This window comes from Bubalus bubalis, chromosome 18, assembly GCF_019923935.1.
Source record: "Bubalus bubalis isolate 160015118507 breed Murrah chromosome 18, NDDB_SH_1, whole genome shotgun sequence".
NCBI lineage: Eukaryota > Metazoa > Chordata > Mammalia > Artiodactyla > Bovidae > Bubalus > Bubalus bubalis.
This window is the reverse complement of record NC_059174.1, coordinates 60888370-60913939: the sequence shown is the minus strand read 5'-3', so window position 1 is coordinate 60913939 and position 25570 is coordinate 60888370. Positions and strand designations below refer to the sequence as shown.

Sequence of the window (25570 nt, the reverse complement as noted above, 5' to 3'; positions counted from 1 at the left end):
CGCTGCCTGGAGGGCGAGAGGCCTCGTCTCCATTCTGAATCAGAAATGGCAGGACTCTGTGTCCTGCTCTTTGAGGCATGAAATACACCTCACTACAGGGCTTCTCCAAGCCAGGCTTCAGCAATATGTGAACCGTGAACTTCCTGATGTTCAAGCTGGTTTTAGAAAAGGCAGAGGAACCAGAGATCAAATTGCCAACATCCGCTGGATCATGTAAAAAGCCAGAGAGTTCCAAAAAGCATCTATTTCTGCTTTATTGACTATGCCAAACCTTTTGACTGTGTGGATCCCAATAAACTGTGGAAAATTCTGAAAGAGATGGGAATACCAGACCACCTGATCTGCCTCTTGAGCAATTTGTATGCAGGTCAGGAAGCAACAGTTAGAACTGGACATGGAACAACAGACTGCTTCCAAATAGGAAAAGGAGTTTGTCAAGGCTGTATATTGTCACGCTGTTTATTTAACTTATATGCAGACTACATCATGAGAAACGCTGGACTGGAAGAAACACAAGCTGGAATCAGGATTGTGGGGAGAAATCTCAATAACCTCAGATATGCAGATGACACCACCCTTATGGCAGAAAGTGAAGAGGAACTGAAAAGCCTCTTGATGAAAGTGAAAGAGGAGAGTGAAAAATTTGGCTTAAAACTCAACATTCCGAAAACGAAGATCGTGGTATCCGGTCCCATCACTTCATGGGAAATAGATGGGGAAACAGTGGAAACAGTGTCAGACTTTACTTTTCTGGGCTCTAAAATCACTGCAATGGTGACTGCAGCCATGAAATTAAAAGACGCTTACTCCTTGGAAGGAAAGTTATGACCAACCTAGATAGCATACTCAAAAGCAGAGACATTACTTTGCAACAAAGGTTCATCCAGTCAAGGCTATGGTTTTTCCTGTGGTCATGTATGGATGTGAGAGTTGGACTGTGAAGAAGGCTGAGCGCCGAAGAATTGATGCTTTTGAACTGTGGTGTTGGAGAAGACTCTTGAGAGTCCCTTGGACTGCAAGGAGATCCAACCAGTCCATTCTGAAGGAGATCAGCCCTGGGATTCCTTTGGAAGGAATGATGCTAAAGCTGAAAGTCCAGTACTTTGGCCACCTCATGTGAAGAGTTGACTCATTGGAAAAGACTCTGATGCTGGGAGGGATTGGGGGCAGGAGGAGAAGGGGATGACAGAGGATGAGATGGCTGGATGGCATCACTGACTCGATGGACGTGAGTCTGAGTGAACTCCGGGAGTTGGTGACAGACAGGGAGGCCTGGCATGCTGCGATTCATGGGGTCGCAAAGAGTCGGACACGACTGAGCGACTGATCTGATCTGATCTGATCTGACAGGGCTCTGCAAGGCTAGACTGACCCAGTTACAGAAGTCACCTGCCAGGTGGCTTCCATGCTGTTACTCCAAAGTCCAAGTTTAGCATTTTGGTTCAGAGCAAGCATTCAAAGAGCCAGGCAGCTCTGATTAGAATCTTGGTTCCGCCAACACCTTGTGCCTTTGAGGAAGTCATTTAGTTTTCTGGACCCGTGTTTTCATCTTCTTTAAATTCTGCTGATGAGCCCTTGTGCCTGTCAAATGGCGCACCTGCTCTGGATAATGTATGGTGGTTGCTCCAAAGTTAAAAATAATTTACAATAATCTAGCAATTCCACTTCAGTAAGTACACCCGAAAGAAATGAAAATAGATTCTCAAAGAGATAGCTGTATACCCAGTATTATCATAGTAGCATTTTTCATAGGAGCTGAAAGCGTATCTGACTGTTTGCAACCCCATTGACTGTAGCCTGCCAGACTCCTCTATCCACAGCATTCTTCTGGCAAGTTGGAAATTTGAAAGTTGGAAGCAACACAAATATTCATCCAGGAAGGAATGAATAAACACAAGGTGGTCTATACCCACAGTGGAATATTACTAAGCCTTAAAAAGGCAGGACTTTCTGACGCATGCTACAATGTGGAGGACATTATGCTGAGTAACTTAAGCCAGTCACAAAAATACAAATATTGCATGATTCCACTTCTATGAGGTACTGAAAAGAGTCAAAGCCGTGGAGACAAATGTAGAATGGTGGTTGGCCAGGGGCTGAGGTAAAGGGGGAACTGGGGAGTTATCGTTCAATGGGGACACAGGTGAAAGTGTTCCAGGGACTGGGTGCACAATCATGTAAACATCCTTAACATTTTTGGACTGTACACTTAAAAGGGTTAAGTTGGTTAATGTTATGTTATGTGTATTTTACCACCATTTTAAAAAATTGCTGCCCATGATAAGTAATAGAACAAACTTCACACAGTTATTGGGTGTAGCAAACCCAAAGGGGACTGAATATAAGTCGGCAAGCATTTGGTCCTCCACACAAACCTAAATCTGTGGGTGTTCAAGTCCCTTACAGTTACCTCAATATCTGCAGAAGAGGACGAACCCATAGATTCCAAGGGCCAGAAGAATACAGGAGCCTGAAATCAGTGTCCACATCATAACCCCTACTTAAGGGTAATTAGTCGCTAGCATTATTTGAACATGAGTAAAATTGTCTTAGAGTCTCACAGCACTGATCTAATCTCCCCCAGCTTTCCTTAGACACATGCACACAGACACAGCACACTTTCATCCAGAAAATAGGTCTCTCCATCCTCTGGCTGGAGCCGGGCTGACCCCTCTGCACTCTGGGATTGCAGGGGTCTCTTTGGGAGGATGTGAACTCGGCCCCCAGTCTCCCACAGACAAGGCTGACCCAAGACTTACTGGATCCTTGGAGCAGAGGCTGGAGCACTGGATCAGTCAGGGAGGCTGAGGGTAAGCCATGCGGGGCTGGAGCTGAGGCATCTCCAAGAACAGAAGTGGGGAGTCCTGAGCACAGAAGACAATCCTCACCCCTGGGTTGTTGGGGTGAGATTGGAGTCGGGGGGAAACACCTGCAGTGTAGCTATCAGCCCTGACTCTTCTGTGGTTACCATCCGTGGGTAGTTCTGAAATGGTCTTTATTGTGGTAAAACATGTGTAACGTAAAATTTACCATTTTAAGTGTCCAGTTCAAAACTGCTAAGGACAAAAAAAAGTGTTAAGGACATTCATAGTTTATATAACCAATGTCTTGAACTTTTTTTATCTTGCAAAACTGAAACTGTACACATTAAACAAAAATTCCCTCTTCTTCCACTGCAGTTCCTGGCAATCACCATTCTACTCTATTAATCTAACCCCTCTAGGTACTTCACTTAAGTGGAAAACTTCGGTCTTTGTCATTTCCTATGGAAATGCCTTCTCTTAGTAATGGCCACAAGGTTCATCCATGTTGTAGCTTCTTAGAAGCATAGTATCTTTATTTGTGATGGCACATCTGCTTGATTTTTTATGTATTTTTTTGCAGTCTTTCATCGGTGCTCTCACATTTGAAGGAGCAGACTCGTCCTTCAGTCTGTGGTGTTTCCCTCGAGCTGGAGTATTCTGTTTGACGGTGGTGTTAATTCCTGTGGTTTCCTGTCTTTGTCTCCCTACACCTGCTCCACTTTCCTTGCTCCCTCTTGTGGGAGAATTCTTAAGTTTTCTGTCTTGTCTGCGATCCCAAAAGAAATCAGTCCTAAATATTCATTGGAAAAACTGATGCTGAAGCTAAAGATGCAATACTTTGGCTGCCTGATGAGAAGAACTGACTTATTGGAAAAGACCCTGTGGCTGCATGATGACTGCAGCCATGAAAGTAGAAGATGCTTGCTCCTTGGGAGGAAAGTTATGACCAACCTAGACAGCATATTAAAAAGCAGAGACATTACTTTGCTGACAAAAGTCCTTCTAGTCAGAGCTATGGTTTTTCCAGTAGTCATGTATGGATGTGAGAGTTGGACTATAAAGAAAGCTGAGCTCCTAAGAATTGATGCTTTTGAACTGTGGTGTTGGAGAAGACTCTTGAGAGTCCCTTGGACTGCAAGGAGATCCAACCAGTCCATCCTAAAGGAAATCAGTCCTGAATATTCATTGGAAGGACTGATGCTGAAGCTGAAAGTCCAATACTTAGGCCACCTGATGCGAAGACTTGGTTTATATTACTTTTAGGTATACTGCCTAGTGATTTTGGTATTTTTACAGATGCTGTATAATATTATGTGTAGAATCTGAAAAAATAATATAAATGAATGTATATAGCAAAACAGAAACAGCCTCACCAATTCAGAAAACTGACAAGTGGCAATCTGTGAAGAGAGGGAAGGGGGAAGGGGCAAATTGAGGGTATGGGATTAAGAGACACAAAGCAGGAGGAGAAGGGAATGCAGAGGAGATGGTTGGATGGCATTACCAACTCCGTGGACATGAGTTTGAGTAAGCTCTGAGTGTTGGTGATGGACAGGGAAGCCTAGCATGCAGGAGTCAGTGGGGTCACAAAGAGTCGGACAAACTGAGTGACTGAACTGAATACATAATCAGTAAGGATATGTTTGGAGCACAAGGAATTATATCATTATCTTATATAACTTCTACTGGAGTATCATCTGAAAAAATACCAAATCACTGTGCTGTATATTTGAAACTAATGTTATATGGTAAACCAATAATACTTTGATTTTTTTAAGTTGATAGCATTTTTTTATTTAAAAAATTATTTCATTTTAATTGGAGATACTTCAATTTTTTAAAAAAAATTCTGGTATAACAAATAGTTCACAATTGTTTACTTCTTGTTTCTCAATAGAAACTAAAGTTTCTAAGGGTTAAGAATTCTGATTAATATGTGTAATTAAAATGACTAAAATTACTAAGGCAAACATCTCTGCATGCAAGCAAATATTTCAAAGTTATCAGGAAACCCACTGAGACTTGTAGATCTGAGTCCCCTCTTTGTCTTATGTTCTCTACCTGGCCTGGCTAACATGAGTCTACCGACCATTTGTTTTTCCATCTTCATGTGAATCGCCTTCCTTCTCTTTCAAGTCCCAGACCACTACCTAACACTCTCTTCAGTCTTTTACTGAAGACAGTATGGAAGGGAAAGGATTTGGTTATCCTGGCAAGTTGCTCAGTTTTCTTTGGTCTCTCCCTGGTATTGTTGTTCAGTCGCTCAGTCTGCGGACTGCAGCATGCCAGGCTTCTCTGTCCATCACCAACTCTCAGAGTTTGCTCAAAGTCATGTCCATTGAGTTTGGTGATGACATCCAACCATCTCATCATCTGTCGTCCCCTTTTCCTCCTGCCCTTGATCTTTCCCAGCATCAAGGTCATTTCCAATGAGTCGGCTCTTCCCATCAGGTGGTCAAAGTATTGGAGTTTCAGCTTCAGTATCAGTCTTTTCAATGAATATTTAGGACTGATTTCCTTTAGGATGGACTGGTTGGAGCTCCTTGCAGTCCAAGGGACTCTGAAGCGTGTTCTCCAACACCACAGTTCAAAAGCATCAATTCTTCAGTGCTGAGCTTTCTTTATAGTCCAACTCTCACATCCAACATGACTACTGGAAAAAGCATAGCTTTGACTATATGGACCTTTGTTGGCAAAGTGATATCTCTTTTTAAATTCACTGTGAAGCCTTGTCATAGCTTTTCTTCCAAGGAGCAAGTGTCTTAATTTCATGGCTGCAGTCACTGTCTGCAGTGATTTTGGAGCCCAAGAAAATAAAATCTGCCACTGTTTCCATTGTTTCCCCATCTATTTGCCATGAAGTGATGGGACTAGATGCTGTGATCTTCGTTTTTTGAACGTTGAATTGTAAGCCAGGTTTTTTACTCTCCTTTTTCACCTTCATCACATTATTGAGCAATCACTTGATTTTTGTCCCATTAAGCTATCTCATGTTAATTTAATCCTTAGACCGGCCAGAATAACCTGGAAGTGTTGATTCAATTTCTCATCAAGGCTCTTCTATGGGCAGTGTTCAGTGTTGCCTCTTACAGCACATTGGTAGCACAGGATATCTGGTTGGCCCACAGCAATAAGCGAAGAACAGAATCAGGTGATGTCAACCCCTTCCAACAAAGTTTCCACTGACAGTTTCAATCTCCATTAATTTATTCCTAAGCCTGTACTGTCATGAGAACTGGCAAGGTAGTGATATTCCTAATTCTGTTCATCCACCTCCATCTGTATTTTCATTCATCTAATATCTTGCTGCTCAGTTTCTTGACCTGTATCCCTCCTTCACTCTACTGCAGATGCTCATTCCCACAAACAACCCTCTTTATTATCCCTCATTATTATCAATATCTTGAATGTGCATAATCTCAGTGTCAGACACTCTGTTCTAACTCTTTAATGTGTCTATCCTGTTTCATTTCCTGTCTTTAGTTCCACACATTCGTAATCATTTATCAATAAATCATTACTTACTACTTCTTTCCCTCACCTCTGACAATGCAGGTGTTTTTTGTTTTTCCAATTAATAACTTTACATCATCAACTGTACTGTGTAACTCCAAGAGTCTGTGACAGAAAAGTAAAGAGAAATAGTCATTTACAAAAGATTAGACTATGTCTCCATAAAGCTGGGAAAAAGATAAAAGTGATCATTTTGCCATGATGACATGATCCACTTTCTCTGTTATCTTTTCCTTTTCTTAGAGTCTACTTTGTTTGATAGTAATATAGCCGCCTTAGCTTTCCTGTGTCACTGTTTGCAAGTGGATCTGTTCCTTTCCTTTTACTCCCAGCTTACCTCTGTCCTATATTTCAAGGGCAGCACTGGACACAGTATACAGTTACCTGCCTTTCCTCCCCAGACAGCTATCTCTGCATTTTTGCTAAAAAGAAGCATGAGGAGGAGCTTCGTATGTGCAGGTTAATATTTTATTTCTTTCTCCAGTAGCTACTTGCATTGTTATACATTCTTTGTGAAATATCATCTTGCTGCACACTTACAAAGCATGCCCTTTTTTGTATGTGTATCATGGTCTGAAAAGAATACTTAAAAATTATACGGCATTACAGTCACTTGTCCACTGGCAATAAATATAGGCCCCTAAATGCATTTCGTGGTGCAGGAGATGTGAGCAGAGATGTGTGGCACAGGAGCGGTGAACAGCCAGAGGAGATATCCCACTTCTAAGGACAGGAGTGGCGGCCGTGAGCAGATACCCCACCTCCAAGGTAAGGAGCAGTGGCTGCGCTTTGCTGGAGCAACTGTGAAGAGATACCCCATGTCCAAGCAGATGACACCACCCTTATGGCAGAAAGTGAACAAGAACTAAAAAGCCTCTTGATGAAAGTGAAAGAGCAGAGTGAAAACGTTGGCTTAAAGCTCAACATTCAGAAAACTAAGATCGTGGCATCTGGTCCCATCACTTTATGGCAAGTAGATGGGAAAATAGTGAAAACAGTGACTGACTTTATTATTTTGGGCTCCAAAATCACTGCAGATGGTGACTGCAGCCATGAATTAAAAGACACTTACTCAGTGGAAGGAGAGTTATGACCAAACTAGACAGCATATTAAAAAGCAGAGACATTATTTTGCCAACAAAGGTCCGTCTAGTCAAGGCTATGGTTTTTCCAGTAGTCATGTATGGATGTGAGAGTTGGACTATAAAGAAAGCTGAGTGCTGAAGCATTGATGCTTTTGAACTGTGGTATTGGAGAAGACTCTTGAGACTCCCTTGGACTGCAAGGAGATCCAGCCAGTCCATCCTAAAAGGGAACAGTCCTAGCTGTTCATTGGAAGAATTTATGTTGAAGCTGAAACTCCAATACTTTAGCCACATGATGTGAAGAGCTGACCTATTTGCAAACACCATAATGCTGGGAAAGATTGAGGGCAGGAGGAGAAGGGGACAAGAGAGGATGAGATGGTTGCATGGCATCACTGACTCAATGAACATGAGTTTGGGTAAACTCCAGGTGTTGGTGATGGACAGGGAGGCCTGGTGTGCTGCAGTTATGGGGTTGCAAAGAGTAAGACATGACTGAGCAACTAAACTGAAGGCAAGAAAACCCCAAGTAAGTTGGTAGGTGCTGAGAGAGGGCATCAGAGGGCAGACAGGCTGAAACCACAATCACAGAAAACTAGCCAATCTGATCACATGGACCACAGCCTTGTCTAACTCAGTGAAACTAGGCCATACCCTGTGGGGCCACCCAAGATGGACGGGTCATGGTGGAGAGGTCTGACAGAATGTGGTCCACTGGTGAAAGGAATGGCAAACCACTTCAGTATTCTTGCCTTGAGAACCCCATGAACAGTATGAAGACGCAAAAAGATAGGACACTGAAAGATGAACTCCCCATGTTGGGAGGTGCTCAATGTGCTACTGGAGATCAGAGGAGAAATAAATTCAGAAAGAATGAAGGGATGGAGCCAAAGCAAAAACAACACCAAGTTGTGGATGGGACTGGTGATAGAAGCAAGGTCTGATGCTGTAAAGAGCAATATTGCATAGGAACCTGGAATGTTAGGTCCATGAATCAAGGCAAACTGGAAGTGGTCAAACAGGAGATGGAAAGAGTGAACGTTGACATTCTAGGAATCAGTGAACTAAGATGGACTGGAATGGGTGAATTTAACTCAGATGGCCATTATATCTCCTACTGTGGGCAGGAATCCCTTAGAAGAAATGGAGTGGCCATCATGGTCAACAAAAGAGTCTGAAATGTAGTACTTGGATGCAATCTCAAAAACGATAAAATGATCTCTGTGTGTTTCCAATGCAAACCATTCAATATCATAGTAATCCAAGTCTATGCCCTGACCAGTAATGCTGAAGAAGCTGAAGTTGAACGGATCTATGAAGACCTACAAGACCTTTTAGAACTAACACCCCCAAAAGATGTCCTTTTCATTATAGGGGACTGGAATGTAAAAATAGGAATTCAAGAAATACTTGGAGTAACAGGCAAATTTGTCCTTGGAGTACAGAATGAGGCAGGGCAAAGGTTAATCGAGTTTTGCCAAAAGAATGCACTGGTCATAGCAAACACCCTCTTCCAACAACACAAGAGAAGACTCTGTGCACATGGACATCACCAGATGGCCAACACCAAAATCAGATTGATTATATTCTTTGCAGCCAAAGATGGAGAAGCTCTATACAGTCAGCAAAAACATGACCAGGAGCTGACTGTGGCTCAGATCATGAACTCCTTATTGCCAAATTCAGACCAAAGTTGAAGAAAGTGGGGAAAACCACTAAACCATTCAGGTATAACCTAAATTAAATCCCTATGATTAGACAGTGGAAGTGAGAAATAGATTTAAGGGACTAGATCTGATAGGCAGAGTGCCTGATGAACTATGGACAGAGGTTTGTGACACTGTACAGGAGACAGGGATCAAGACCATCCCCATGGAAAAGAAATGCCAAAAAGCAAAATGGCTGCCTGAAGAGGCCTTACAAATAGCTGTGAAAAGAAGAGAAGCGAGGAGCAAAGAGAAAAGGAAAGATATACTCATTTGAATGCAGAGTTCCAAAGAATACCAAGGAGGGGTAAGAAAGACTTCCTCAGTGATCAGTGCAAAGAAATAGAGCGAAACAATACAATGGTAAAGACTAGAGATCTCTTCAAGAAAATTAGATACACCAAGGGAGCATTTCATGCAAAGATGGGTTCAATAAAGAAAGAAATGGCATAGACCTAACAGAAGCAGAAGATGTTAAGAAGAGGTGGCAAGTATACACAGAAAAACTGTACAAAAAAGATCTTCATGACCCAGATAATCACAATGGTGTGATCACTCACCTAGAGCCAGATGTCCTGGAATATGAAGTCAAGTGGGCCTTAGGAAGCATCACTATGAACAAAGCTAGCAGAGGTGATGGAATTCCAGTTGAGCTACTTCAAATCCTGAAAGATGATGCTGTGAAAGTGCTGCACAATATGCCAGCAAATTTGGAAAACTCAGCAATGGCCACAGGACTGGAAAAGGTCAGTTTTCATTCCAATCCCAAAGAAAGGCAATGCCAAAGAATGTTCAAACTACTGCACAATTGCACTCATCTCATACAATAGTGAAGTAATGCTCAAAATTCTGCAAGCCAGGCTTCAGCAAAACATGAACCGTGAACTTCCAGATGTTCAAGCTGGTTTAAGAAAAGGTAGAGGAACTGGAGATCAAATTGCCAACATCTGGTGGATCACTGAAAAAGCAAGAGAGTTCCAGAAAAACATCTATTTCTGCTTTATTGACTATGCCAAAGCCTTGACGGTGTGGATCACAATAAACTATGGAATATTCTGAAAGAGATGGGAATAGCAGGCCACCCTACCTGCCTCTTGAGAAGCCTGTATGCAGGTCAGGAAGCAACAGTAGAACTGGACATGGAACAACAGACTGGTTCCAAATAGGGAAACGAGTATGTCAAGGCTGTATATTGTCACCCTGGTTATTTAACTTCTATGCAGAGTACATCATGAGAAACGCTGGGCTGCAAGAAGCACAGGCTGGAATTAAGATTCCTGGGAGAAACATCAATAACCTCAGATATGCAGATGACACCACCGTTAGGCAGAAAGTGAAGAAGAACTAAAAAGCCTCCTGATGAAAGTGAAAGAGGAGAGTGAAAAAGTTGGCTTAAAGCTCAACATTCAGAAAACGAAGATCATGGCATCTCGTCCCATCACTTCATGGCAAATAGATGGGAAAACAAGGCAAACAGTGACTGACTTTATTTTTCTGGGCTCCAAAATCACTGCAGATGGTGATTGCAGCCATGAAATTAAAAGATGCTTACTCCTTGCAATGAAATTATGACCAAACTAGACAGAATATTAAAAAGCAGACACATTATTTGGTCAACAAAGGTCCATCTAGTCAAGGCTATGGTTTTTCCAGTAGTCATGTATGGATGAGAGAATTGGACTATATAGAAAGCTGAGTGCAGAAGAATTGATGCTTTTGAACTGTGGTGTTGGAGAATATTCTCAAGAGTCCCTTGGATTGCAAGGAGATCCAACCAATCCATCCTAAAGGAGATCAGTCCTGGGTGTTCATTGGAAGGAGTAATGTTGAAGCTAAAACTCCAATACTTTGGTCACCTTATTCGAAGAGCTGACTTATTTGAAAAGACCCTGATGATGCGAAATTTGAGGGCAGGAGGAGAAGGGGACGACAGAGGATGAGATGGTTGCATGGCATCACCAACTCAATGGACATGAGTTTGGGTAGACTCTGGGAGTTGGTGATGGACAGGGAGACCTGGTGTGCTGCAGTTCATGAGTTAGGAAGAGTCGGACATGACTGAGCGACTGAACTGAACTGAACTGAAATGCATTGCACCTTCATAGTCCATAGAGGCTTAAAGTGCCCCTTTAACCAGAAGATTGCTCTAGCATATGAAGAGATTCCACATGGCATCTATGTCCTGTGGTTAAGATGATTCAGCAGCAGGGATGCTTGAGTGAAGAGTTTGGGAGGTGGAGGCTGTTGCTTCTAGTTCTCCTCCAGGCTATGTCGGATCCCATAGCCAAAGTATACGGCAAATCCTAGTAGGGAAATGAGACGATGAGAAGGGAAAGTAGGTACTCTCCTTACTGATACACAGTCCTGTACACACTCGTGTGCATGCTCAGTCCCTCAGTCGTGACTGACTCTTTTGTGACCCCATGGACCATAGCCCTCCAGGCTCCTCTGTCCATGAGATTCTCCAGTGAAGAGTAGTGGAGTGGGTTGCTATTTCCTCCTCCAGGGGATCTTCCTGATCCAGGTATCAAACCCATGTCTCTTACATTTCCTGCATTGGCAGGTGGATTTTTTACCACTGAGACACCAGGGAACCCCACACTTGCTCACTAGGTCTCCTATGAGGGTGTCTGACACAGAATACGGGAGTGATGTTAGGAAGAGGATGGGGATCAGTCAACTGAGAGATCTCTTAATCCCAGAAAACCACTTACCAATGGCATTCCAGACACTGAATTGGATCCAGGCCCCAGAAGTCATCTGCATCATCAGATAAACGTTCAGAAAGATGTTCACCAGTGGGAAGACAGGCAGAGCAGGGACCTGTGGGCAGAGTCAGTTCATCCCTGAACACAGCCCAGATGTCAGAAAAGGAGCCCGCAACCCACATGTGGGCAGGAAGACTCCAGTCCTATTGAAGCTGTGTCTTCAGTGCCTACTGAAACTGGGTATGTGAAGCATTGAGTGTGGATCAGGGAAGGGTCCATTGATTTGAGCAATTTCCTGTCTTCCCACATTCAGTAAAGGATGTTTAGACCTCAAAGCAGATAGACTTCATTCACTTAAGGTGAATAGTTTGGGCACAAAAGGTCACCTACTTTTAAAAAATTAATTAACGAATTAATTTGGCTGCGTCAGAACTGATTTGTGGCCCAAAGGCTTCTCTAGTTGTGGGTCATGGGCTTATTTGCCCTGCAGCATATCGGATATTTGTTCCCCCACCAGGAATCTAACCTACATCCCCTGCATGGCAAGGTATATTTTTAACCACTGGACCACCAGGGAAGTCCCTCACCTACCCTGAACGGAAGAGGAGAGGGGCTCTGGGGCTGCCTCCAGATGATGGCCGTGACCCCAGTGATGAGCAGCAGCAGCAGCACAGCCACTGTTGTGAGCACGGGGTCTCCAGAGAAGAACTGGATGGGCCACTGGGCCAGGATCAGGCTCAGGATGATCAGCAGGAGAACTGCAAGGGTCAAGATGGAGGAAAACAGGCTGGACCCAGAAGACAAAGATATCAGGACCTCAGACCACACCCCTCTGCAGGCTGCCCACATCAGGAAGGGCCATCATTTTTCTACTACTTCGTAGCTGAAAAAGACACATATTTCCAACCCGTCCTGTCAATTTCAGAATACCACCAATGAGAAGTCCCATTGCTCACCAAGTAGGAAGTCACATCCATAGACAATCTGGCCAGATTTCCGGGTGGGGATGGTGCTGGTAGGGAACCACAGACTCTTCAGAATGTTTGAGTTTCCTGCTTCAGATACAAGGTCTGAAGGGTTTTCTTCAACTCTAAGTTTCATCTCAATTTCCTCCTCTGTTTTCTCCTTGCTGAACTTCTGATCCAGCTGGTACCTGAGTGAGAGGATATTAAGGCAATATTAACAACAGACCATATACTCATCCATCATCAGAGAGTTTAATCCAACTATTTCCCGACTTCAGCAGAGCAGGACATAAAGCTAGAAGAGTCTTAGCTCCCCTTGAGTCCACGACCCCCAGACAAGGTGTAGCAGAGTCTCACCTGAGGGCAAGCACAGAGAGAGCCACCAGGGAGTAAGCAAGCAGGGTCCCGATTGATAGGAGGTCCACCAGATCGCTGAACTTGAAGAGTAACGCCATGACCGCTAGGATGAGGGCACAGACAAGGTAGGGAAGGGAGTGAGAAACAGCCGGAAATATCAAAGGTAAGGAAATGATCAAACAACGGATGGGTTTTGTTTATTCACCTGCAAGGTTTCCAGAAGACATGATGGCCATGACAGGGGTGCCTGTGTTGGCATGGATCTGGGCAAGTCCTCGAAAAAGGAGTCCGTCCTCTGCCATCACGTATATCACCCGAGGCATGGGGAACATATCACCTAGGAGACTGGAAAAGAAGATGGAAATGTAGATAAGGACATGGAGAGACAGGAAGGGAGGACCGGGGCTTCCATGCTCTAGTCTACATGGTGCCAGGTGTCCTTCCTTCTTGTCTCTCAATCCCAAGGGCCGGGATACCAGAGCACCTGACGGTCAATGGGGAGAAAGCCATGATACTGACCTGGATGTAAGAGCACAGAGGGTGCCAACAGCCACGACATATCTGGCAGGGCCCCACCCAACAAGGAGGAAAGCCTCTGGCAAGGGGCTGTCAGGATGAATCTGGTAGTAGGGCACCATGAGGGTGAGTGCTGCTGAGACACCAAAGCACACCAAAAAGCAGATGAAGATCGTGATCATGGTGCTCACGGGGATGGACCGCTGAGGATTTAGGGCTTCTTCCCCTGCAGGATGCATAGATGTACTAGGTTAGGAAAACACAGGGAGCGAAAGCACAATATCCCCTTCCCTCTTGCACCATCAAAAGCAGCTTATCCTTCTTCCAACCCCTATGCCCAAGGGCAGCCTAATCTGTGGCCAAACCCCTGATGAGAAGCACAGTGACTATATTACCTTTAGTGACAATGGCATCAAAACCAGTAAACATGTAGAAACACATAGCTTCTCCCTGGAGAATCCCATCAAAGCCAAAAGGTGCAAACCCTCCGGAACCCAGAGGGCCCAACCTATGGTGAGAGAAGGAATGAGGAAGAACATGGGTGAGGTGAGTTCAGTCATCTCTACTGGACTCTTCCCTTCATATATCAAGTGCTGGGCTCCAGGACCCCCATCACTGAGATCCATCAGCCCAGGTCTCTTTGGTGGTGGTTTACTCATTTAGTCATGACAGACTCTTTCGACCCCATGGGCTGTAGCCTGCCAGGCTCCTCTGTCCATGGGATTATCCAGGTAAGAATGCTGGAGTGGGTTGCCACACTTTAGTCCCCACCAGATTTCCAGGCTTGCATCCACTTTCACACAAGTGTCGCTATGGACAAGAGAACCCTCCTAACCTAGAGGTGCCAATGGATTCAGATGTGTTCAATGTGTAGTCCTGTTCCGTGAGCTTCCAGTTGTGCAGGTCTCCCTTAATGAAACCAGAAATGATGATGAAGCTGAGAACCAAAACGATGATGCCTGTGAACACTCTGTAAAGCAGGGTTGACTCAGGAGCTCTTAGAACCAGTAGTCCTGTGGGAAAGATGGAATATGAGACACCCAAAATAACCAAATCCCTAGAGACAGAAAGCAGACCAGTGGCTACAGTGTCAGGAGGGCTGATGGTGGTGGATAGATAGACAGTGACTGCTCAGTGGGTGCAGGGTTTCCCTTGGTTGTGATGCAACTGTTTGGAACTACATGGGGGTGATGGTTATACAACACTGTGAAGGTACGAAGTCCCACTAAATACACTTTAAGGTAGCTTGTTTCTTACTGTGGCAGTCATCTCACAGTAGACATGTCTATCAAATCATCATGTAGTACACTTTAAACTTAGATAATGTTGGATGTCAGTTAACTAAATTGGGGGAAATAATTAAATGGTTAATTTTATGCTATGTAAATTTTCTCTTAATTGAAAAAAAAAGTTTGGTCTCAGTACAGAGGAAGAAACTTGTCAGTCTAAGTAAATACTTTTCAGCTGGGAGTGGTTTTGTTCCCCAAGAGACTGTTGGCAATGTCTGGAGACACTCTCTTTTTTTTGTTTTGGGTTCATTTTTTGGCCATGCCATGGTTCATAGCATCTCCATTCCCTTGCCACGGATGAACCTGGGCCATGGCAGTGAAAACCCAGAATCCTAACCACTAAACCACCAGATACACAAATGACACCACCCTTGTAACAGAAGGTGAAGAGGAACTGAAGAGCCTCTTGATGAAAGTGAAAGAGGAGAGTGAAAAGGCTGGCTTAAAACTCAACATTCAAAAAACTAAGATCATTGCATCTGGTCCCATCACTTCATGGGAAATAGATGGGGAAACGGTGGAAACAGTGTCAGACTTTATTTTGTTGGGCTCCAAAATCACTGCAGATGGTGACTGCAGGCATGAAACTAAAAGATGCTTACTCCTTGGAAGAAAAGTTATGACCAACCTAGATAGCATATTCAAAAGCGAGACATTACTTTGCCAACAAAGGCCCATCTAGTCCAAGCTATGGTTTTTCCAGTAGTCATGTATGGATGTGAGAGTTGGACTATATAAAGAAAGCTGAGCACTGAAGAATTGCTTCTTTTGACCTGCTGTGTTGGAGAAGACTCTAGAGAGTCCCTTGCACTGCAAGGAGATCCAATCAGTCCATCCTAAAGGAAATCAGTCTGAATATTCACTGGAAGGACTGATGCTGAAGCTGAAACTCCAATATTTTGGTCACATGATGCAAAGAACTGACTCATTGGAAAAGACCCTGATGCTTGGAAAGATTGTAAGTGGGAGGAGAAGGGGATGACAGAGGATGAGATGGTTGGATGGCATGACTGACTCAATGGACATGAGTTTGAGCAAGCTCCGGGAGTTGGTGATGGACAGGGAAGCCTGGCGTGCTGCACTCCATGGGGTTGCAAAGAGTTGGACATGACTGAGCAACTGATCTGAGGTGAAGCCACCAAGAAACTCCCTGGAGACATTCTGATTGTCACAATTTGGGGGGTTGGTGTCACCCATATCTACTGAACATAGTTCATAGATGCTACACATCCAACAATGATTAAATTAAGAAAACCCTACAGTCACAGGTTAGCCCCCACACCCAGGCTGTTCCAGCCTAGAAGATCAGTAATGCCAAGGGTGGGAAATAACGGTCTATGTCTTGCCTTCCTGTCTCTCATACCGCAGACCATTCTTCCCAGATCTAATCCCCTACCATGCTGCTACCCCAAGCCTTCCCCACCCCCTTTCCCCCTCCACACCCCACCCTTCCCGTCGTATCATGAAAATCCCCAGCTTACCAGTGAGAAGCAGCAACACGGCCAGTGCAACAAAATCTGGGTTGGCCAGGAAGTAGGGCATATACGGAGAGAAAGTTCCCTCTAACGCCTGAGAGATGTGGTTCCCAATCAGGCTGTCGAAGGTGTGGCTCCAGGCCCTGGCCACACTTGCAACGGCTGCAGCAGCAGCAGAAGGAACATTTGTTAACAAACCTAAATTGAAGCCCTCTGTGTGCCACAGGATATATTTTGGGGGGAAATTACAAAATACTGATGCTGAGCAGGGCTCTGTGGGACTCTGGGCACAGAGGCCTTTTTGTCCCCCATTTCTTGTAGGCAAAACTCCAGCCTCCCTGACCTTCCCTGAGTTCCAAAGGACAGATTCAAAGAGTTGCTAATCAAGGCAGGGAGGCCAAGAAACCACCTGAGGCAAGATTAAAGGGAACACGGAAGCTCATCAATATTAGGTGGTTTGTTGGTTGCTTTCCTGATGGTCCAGTGGTTAAGAATCTGCCTTGCAATGAAGGGACTCACGTTCGATTCCTGGTCAGGGAACTAAGATCCCATGTGGCACAGAGCAACTAAATGTGAGCATCACAACTAGAGAGTCCATGCCCCACAATGAAAGATCTTGTGTGCTGTAGCTAAGACCTGACACAATCAAATAAATAAATATTCATGAAAAGAAAAAAAGAAGGAAAAACTTAAAAAAAAAAATTAGGAGACCTAATCACCTGAGACTCTGCACATACCGTGAGCTTGTCACGATAGCTCTGACCAGGAGCCCTGACTATATATTCTCTCCCTATTCCCCGGGGAGTGGGGACACTGTTATTAAGGCACTATCCTACTATGTTCCCCCTTTTCCTGGCAAAGAAATAAAGCCACTCTCTCCTTCTCCTTCATGACTCTGTCTCTGTATTTCTGTTTGGTGTTGGTGCACAGAGAGCCAAGATTTTGCATCAATACCTACTCTCAAAGAGTTCTTCATGAGGTGGGGAAAGTTAGGTACAAATGATCACCAAATAGGTCAACTATTAACACATTAGCAGGTGATCAACGTTATGTAAGAAAATAGTGAAGTGGCAACAGGAAAGATGGGAGATGAGGGTTGAAATCTTAAATCAAGTGGTAAAGGGAAATCCCATGAATACAACAACTGAGCAGAGACGTCAATATAGTGAGGGGAGGAGCCTGTGGGACACACCTCCCTCTCACCGACTCCCGACAGTTCCCTTTCCTCTGAGTTCTTGTTCCATCATTTAAGAAAGCAGGAGAAAGCTGAGTAGAATGAAGTTTTCGAGTTTTCCTGACACTATTACCCTCCTCCTCCTCCAACAAAGTGAAAGCACTTTCACAAAGTGCTCGTGAATGCCTGAATACCCAATCCTCACTCCCAATTTCTGATCTCAAGCCCCACACCTTTTCCACCCATCATCTCACCAATGACATAAGCTAGTATGAGGTTCCAACCAGTGACGAAAGCCCACAGTTCTCCCACACTGATGTAGCTGTAGAGATGCGCAGAACCGGTCCATGAGACCCGTGTCCCAAACTCGGCATAGCAGAGCCCAGACAACACAGAAGACAGGGCGGCCACCAAGAAGGAGATGACGATCGCTGGTCCAGCGATGAACATGGCCACTTCTCCTACCAGGATGTACGCGCCGGCCCCCAGCGTGCTGGCCACACCCAAGACCACCAGGTCAAGAGTGTTCAGGTGACGGGCCTTGGGACTCTCAGACCCCTCAGTGGGCTTCAACTGTTGCCTTCGAACCAGCTTCTGACCAAATTGGTGAACATCCTGACATCGCATCCTAGACAGAGTTGAGGAAGTAAGATCTGCTGAGAAAACCAGACACAAAGCCATCAAGACTGTTATCCACCCTTGGTCCTGGGAGTTTCACAGATGAACAGCATGAAGGGGACCAAGTGGTCAAAGGACAATTGGCCAAGTTCTCCACCTGTGAGCTTTGGTTTCTTAAACATAAAGAAGGCTCTTAATATGATTCGAAGTTACTAGAAAGTTTGCTTAAAGAGAAGTGAAGGTGAGAAGATTATGTCTCCCCCAAATGTCCCACTTTGGCACGCAGGTTGCTTTGAGCTACAGTCAATTAAGACCCAGCAGACTCAGGAGAAGTTCCCTGTCTCTGCTTTAACTGCTCAAAATAATGTAGATTAGGCGACTTATGCCAGGAAGAGAGTCATTTATCAGGGATAGCTTTTTATCTCAGAAAGACTTACCTGTCTGGAGCAGCAAATGTTTGCTTCCCAAGCACTAGCTCTTCCCATCCTCCTGTGGGTTGTCTTCCTCCCTTTTGAAGCCTCAGATCCTTAACCCCTTCTCCTTAGCTCAGGGGGGAGGGCATATAAGCCTCAAATGCCTGTCTTTGAGTTTTCATGGGGCTCCAATACATAACAAATTAAACTTGTTAATCTAACTTATGCCAATTTAATTATTAGACCAGTCAAAGCACTTGATACAGGAAAATTTTCTGCTCCTACAGAAGCAAAGGCTTCCAGCAAAGTGCAGGCACAGAGTAGCTGCTTAGTTGGTGTGAGTTGAGTGGTTAAGAATGCTGACTTTTGAATAGAAATCCATTGGTTGGTTCAAATTTCACTCTGCTACATATTAGCTTATCTGATTCTGCACAAGCTACATACCACTGTTTGTCTTCCTGTACTCAATCTCTGGGTCAGGAAGTTCTCCAGGAGAAGAGAATGAAAACCCACTCCAGTAGAGTTGCATGGAGAATTCCACAGGCAGAGGAGGAAGTGTCCATAGGGTCGTAAAGAGTTGGACAATACTGAGAGACAGAATGGGAAAGACTAGAGAACACTTCAAGAAAATTAGAGATACCAAGGGAACATTTCATGCAAAGATGGGCACAATAAAGGACAGAAATGGTATGGACCTAACAGAAGCAGAAGATATTGAGAAGAGGTGGCAAGAATACATAGAAGAACTGTACAAAAAAGATCTTCATGACCAAGATAATCACGATGGTGTGATCACTGACCTAGAGCCAGACATCCTTGAATGTGAAGTCAAGTGGGCCTTAGAAAGCATCACTAAAAACAAAGCTAGTAGAGGTGATGGAATTCCAGTTGAGCTATTTCAAATCCTGAAAGATGATGCTGTGAAAGTGCTGCACTCAATATGCCAGCACATTTGGAAAACTCAGCAGTGGCCACAGGACTGGAAAAGGTCAGTTTTCATTCCAATCCCAAAGAAAGGCAATGCCAAAGAATGCTCAAATTACCACACAATTGCACTCATCTCACACGCTAGTAAGGTAATGCTCAAAATTCTCCAAGCCAGGCTTCAGCAATACGTGAACCATCAACTTCCAGATGTTCAAGCTGATTTTAGAAAAGGCAGAGGAGCCAGAGATCAAATTGCCAACATCCACTGGATCATCTAAAAAGCAAGAGAGTTCCGGAAAAATATCTATTACTGCTTTATTGACTATGCAAAAGTCTTTGTCTGTGTAGATCACAATAAACAGTGGAAAATTCTTAAAGACCTGGGAATACCAGCCCACCTCATCTACCTCTTGAGAAACCTGTATGCAGGTCAGGAAGCAACAGTTAGAACTGGACATGGAACAACAGACTGGCTCCAAATAGGAAAAGGAGTTCATCAAGGCTGTATGCTGTCACCCTGCTTATTTAACTTCTATGCAGAGTACATCATGAGAAATGCTGGGCTGGAAGAAGCAGAAGCTGGAATCAAGATCGCTGGGGAAATACCAATAACGTCAGATATGCAGATGATACCACGCTTATGGCAGAAAGTGAAGAGGGACTCAAAAGCCTCTTGATGAAAGTGAAAGAGGAGAGTGAAAAAGTTGGCTTAAAGCTCAACATTCAGAAAACGAAGGTCATGACATCTGGTCCCATCACTTCATGGGAAATAGATGGGGAAACAGTGGAAACACTGTCAGACTTTATTTTTCTGGGCTCCAAAATCACTGCAGATAGTGATTGCAGCCATGAAATTAAAAGACACTTACTCTTTGGAAGGAAAGTTATGACCAACCTAGATAGCATATTCAAAAGCAGAGACATTACTTTGCCAACAAAGGTCCATTTAGTCAAGGCTATGGTTTTTCCAGTGGTCATGTATGGATGTGAGAGTTGGACTGTGAAGAAATCTGAGCGCTGAAGAATTGATGGTTTTGAACTGTGGTGTTGGAGAAGACTCTTGAGAGTCCCTTGGATTGAAAGGAGATCCAACCAGTCCATTCTGAAGGAAATCGGTCCTGGGTGTTCTTTGGAAGGAATGATGCTAAAGTTGAAACTCCAGTACTTTGACCACCTCATGAGAAGAGTTGACTCATTGGAAAAGACTCTGATGCTGGGAGGGATTGGGAACAGGAGGAGAAGGGGATGACAGAGGATGAGATTGCTGGATGGCCTCACTGACTCGATGGACATGAGTTTGAGTGAACTCCAGGAGATGGTGATGGACAGGGAAGCCTGGCGTGCTGCGATTCATAGGGTCACAAAGAGTCGGACATGACTGAGCGACCGAACAGAACAGAACTGAACTGATCGACTAACACTTTCACTTTCACGCCATAAAACAGGGAACTTTATTATTATCATTATTCCCTCCCTTCTTTGATATGCTTGAAGTGATCCTTTAGGAGCCTGATGATCAGAGCTCAGACTCCACACATTTCTTCACCAAGGATCCTGAAATTTGTTATCTTCCTGTTTCATCAGTCACAGAGTGACATGGAATAGGAACTCTGCTTTGCTGCCGAAGGAGATGGAATTTGTAGGAGGGACAGATTGTGGCCCAGCTCAGTCAAAGCATCAAACCAGAGTGGCCTCCCAACTGGAGGGAGGGACTAACCTTCATTCTGAATCAGAAATGACAGGACTCTGTTTCCTGCTCCTTTGGGGCATGAAGCGTCCCCTCACTACACTGGTCTGCAGGGCTAGGATGACCCAGTGACCACAAGTTACTGCCATGGGATTTCTGCCTGTGATACTCCAAAGTCCAAGTTTAGCATTTTGGTTAAGAATAAACATTCAAAGAGCGGGAAAAGTATGGTTGGAATCTGATACCACCTGTGCCTTTGAACAATTCATTTACTTCTCTGGTCCTCTGTTTCCCTCTTGTTTAAACTGGCTGATGAGCCATGGTGCACAGTTAGTAGGAATGTAGAATGGTGCAGCTGCTATGGTGGTTCCTCCAAAAACTAAAAATGCATTTACTATGTGATCCAGCAATTTCTCCTGTGGGTGTACAGCCAAGAGAACTGAAAATGGGATCTCAAAGAAATATTTGTACACCCATACTCATAGCAGCATTATTCACAATAGCTAAAAGTTGGAAGCAGCCCAAAGGTACATGCAGGAAAGAACAGATATACACAATGTGGTCTATAAATATCGGGATATTATTCAGAATGAAAAAGGTAGGAAATTTTGGGCCATGCTACAATGTGGAGGGACCATTGGGACATTATGATAAGTGATTTCACAGTCACAGAATGACAAACATGTCTATTTCTTCCTGTGTGAAGTTCCTAAAGTAGTCAAATTTAGAGGTAGAAAGAAAAAAATAGTTGTTTCTCCAGAGCTGGGGTGAAGGGAAAAACAGAGAGTTATTGCTAAATGGGGACACAGTTTCAAGTTTACAAGATGAGGAGAGTGCTGACAATTGGATGCACAACAATTTTAATATATTCAACATTGCTTAACTGTACACTTAAAGTGGTTAAGATGGTAAATTTTATGTTATGTGTGTTTTACCACCACTTTCCTAATCTGCTGCCCATGGTAAATAATAGAGCCAGCTTCACAGAGTTGCTGTTAGTAGCAAACCTCAACATGATATAATATAAATTACCAAACAGTCGCCCCTCAGGAATACCCACATCCGTGGGTGCTCGAGTTCCTCCTAGTCACCCCTACATCTGCAGACACGAAGAGCAGACAGTAGAGTGAGGAGTGAAGTCAGTGGTGCACAGGTCACATTCACTGTGCGAGCATAATCACTGTTTGTACATGAGTCAAAATAGTCTTATATGCAAGGACACTGATCCAGTCACTCCCCTTCCCCGGCACACACACACACTTCTCTTTTCACCTGCATCTGTAGGTCCCAGCTCCTGCTTTCATCTGGAAAATCGGTCTCTCCACCCTCCGGCTGGTGCTGAGCTGACCTCCCCCCCCTCCCCCCACACTCTGGGATTGCTGAGGTCTCTTTGGGAGGATGTGAACTCAGCACCCAATCTCCCACAGAAGACAGTAACCCAAGACTTACTGGAGCCTTGAAGCAGAGCCTGGAGTACTGAGTCAGTCAGGGAGGCTGAGGGTAAGCCGTGCAGGGCTGGAGCTGAGACATCTCCAGGAACCGAAGTGGGGAGTCCTGAGCACAGAAGACAGTCTTCACCCCTGGGTTGGTGGGGTGGAGATGGGGTTGGGTGGGCGGGGAGCATCTTCAGTGTTGTTGTCAGCCCTTGACACTTATGTGGTTACCCTCAGGGGAGATTCTGAGAGGGCTTTTTTTATTATTATTGTGGTAAAACACACATAACTTAAAATTGACCATTTTAACCATTAAGTCTCCATATCAGTAGTAGTAAGTGCATACACACTTTGTGCAACCAAACCCCAGGACTTTTTTCACCTTGAAGAACTTCAGCTCTGTACCCATTCATCAGCAACTCCCTCTTTCTCCTCCGCCAGTTCAGTTCAGTTTGCTCTACTGCTGCTGCTGCTAAGTCGCTTCAGTCGTGTCCGATTCTGTGCAACCCATGGACTGCAGCCTATCAGGCTTCTCCGCCCATGGGATTCTCCAGGCAAGAACACTGGAGTGGGTTGCCATTTCCTTTTCCAATGCATGAAAGTGGAAAGTGAAAGTGAAGTCGCTCAGTTGCGACCGACTCTTAGCGACCTTATGGACTGTAGCCTACCAGGCTCCTCCATCCATGGGATTTTCCAGGCAACAGTACTGGAGTGGGGAGCCATGGCGTGTCCAATTCTTTGTGACCCCGTGGACTGAAGCACATCAGGCTTCCCTGTCCATCACCAACTCCTAGAGTTGCTCAAACTCATGAGCAACATGAGTTGCTCAAACTCATGTCCATTGAATTGGGGATGCCAACCAACCATCTCCTCCTCTGTTGTCCCCTCCTCCTCCTGCCTTCAGTCTTTCCCAGCATCACAATCTTTTCCAATGAGTCACTTCTTTGCATCAGATGGCCAAAGTATTGGAACTTCAGCTTCAGCATCAGTCCTTGCAATGAATATTCAAGACTGATTTCCTTTAGGATGGACTGGTTGGATGTCCTTGCAGTGTAAGGGACTCTCAAGAGTATTCTCCAACACTACAGTTCAAAAGCATCAATTCTTTGGCACTCAGCTTTCTTTATGGTCCAACTCTCACACACACACATGACCACTGGAAAAACCATAGATTTGACTAGATGGACATTTGTCAGTAAAGTAATGCCTCTGCTTCATAAAATGCTATCTAGGTTGGTCATAACTTTCCTTCCAAGGAGTAAGCGTCTTTTAATTTCATGGCTGCAGTCACCATCTGTAGTGATTGTGGAGACCAAAAAAATAAAGTCTTTCATTGTTTCCATTGTTTCCCCATCTATTTGCCATGAAGTGATGGGGCTGGATGCCAGGATCTTCGTTTTTTGAATGTTGAGTTTGAAGCCAGGTTTTTCACTCTCCTCTTTCACCTTCATCAAGAGGCTCTTTTGTTCCTCTTCACTTTCTGCCATAAGGGTAGTGTCATCTACATATCTGAGGTTATTGATATTTCTCCCAGCAATCTTCATTCCAGCTTGTGCTTCATCCAGCTCTGCATTTCACATGATGTACTCTGCATATAAGTTAAATAAGCAGGGTGATAATATACAGCCTTGATGTATTTCTTTCTTAATTTGGAACTAGTCCAGTTCTAACTGTTGCTTCTTGATCTGCATACATATTTCTCAAGAAGCAGGTCAGGTGGCCTGATATTCCCATTTCTTCAAGAATTTTCCACAGTTTGTGGTGATCCACACAGCAAAGACTTTAGGTGGTCAATGAAACAGTAGTAGATGTTTTCTGGAATTCTCTTGTTTTTTCTATGATCCAATGGATGTTGGCAATTTGATCTCTGGTTCCCCTGCCTTTTCTAAATCAAATTTGAACATCTGGAAGTTCTTGTTTCACACACTGTTGAAGCCTACCTTGGAGAATTTTGAGCATTGCTTTGCTAGTATGTGAGATCGGTGCAATGGTGTGGTAGTTTGAACATTCTTTGGCATTTCCTTTATTTGGGATTGGAATGAAAACTGATCTTTTCCAGTCCTGTGGCCACTTCTGAGTTTTCCAAATTTGCTGGCATATTAAGTGCAGCACTTTCACAGCTGTGATGAAAACTATCATCCAGAAAAAGAAATGCAAAAAGGCAAAATGGTTGTCTGAGGAGGCCTTACAAATAGCTGAGAAACCAAGAGAAAGGCAAAGGAGAAGAGGAAAGATATATCCATCTGAATGCAGAGTTCCAAAGAATAGCAAGGAGAAATAAGAAAGCCTATCTAAGTGTTCAATGCAAAGAAATAGAGGAAAACAATAGAATGGGAAAGATCAGAGATCTTGTCAAGAAAATTAGAGATACCAAGGGAAAATTTCATGCAAAGACGGGCACAATAAAGGACAGAAATGGTATGGACCTAACAGAAGCAGAAGATATTAAGAGGAGGTGACAAGAATACACAGAAGAACTATACAAAAAAGATCTTCATGACCCAGATAACCACGATGGTGTGATCACTCACCTAGAGCCAGACATCCTGGAGTGTGAAGTGAAGTGGGCCTTAGGAAGCATCACTATGAACAAAGCTGGTGGAGGTGATGGAATTCCAGCTGAGCTATTTCTTCTCCACCAGTTCCTGGAAATTACCCTTCTCCTCTCTGTCTTGATGAATCTGACCACTCCAGATGCTCAATTTAAGTGGAATCACAGAATATTTGTCCTTTCCTGTCAGGTTTATTTCACTTAGAAGAATGAGTTCATGAGGTTCCTTCATGTTGTAGTATGTGTTAGAATTTCCTTCCTTTTTAATGATAAATAATACTCTATTATTTGTGCTTGCCATATCGGTTCATCTATTTCTCAGTCAGTGGGCACATGGATTGCTCTCATG

The 25570-nt window shown here is 44.1% G+C and overlaps 1 protein-coding gene across 1 annotated transcript; it reads right to left on the bottom strand.

Annotated features, from left to right (window-relative positions):
• Nucleotides 1–11101: 11101 nt before the first annotated feature.
• Nucleotides 11102–19114, bottom strand: LOC123330314 (cationic amino acid transporter 3). The gene is made up of 11 exons (XM_044931673.2): nt 17847–19114; nt 16425–16580; nt 14490–14667; nt 14050–14162; nt 13658–13880; nt 13344–13483; nt 13139–13241; nt 12773–12969; nt 12408–12574; nt 11823–11931; nt 11102–11411 (listed from the first exon to the last, which is right to left on the bottom strand). The coding sequence occupies exons 1-11, from the start codon at nt 18271–18273 to the stop codon at nt 11359–11361; spliced, it is 1866 nt and encodes a 621-aa protein (XP_044787608.2). The 5' UTR covers nt 18274–19114; the 3' UTR covers nt 11102–11358.
• Between the last annotated feature and the right edge of the window lie 6456 nt (nt 19115–25570).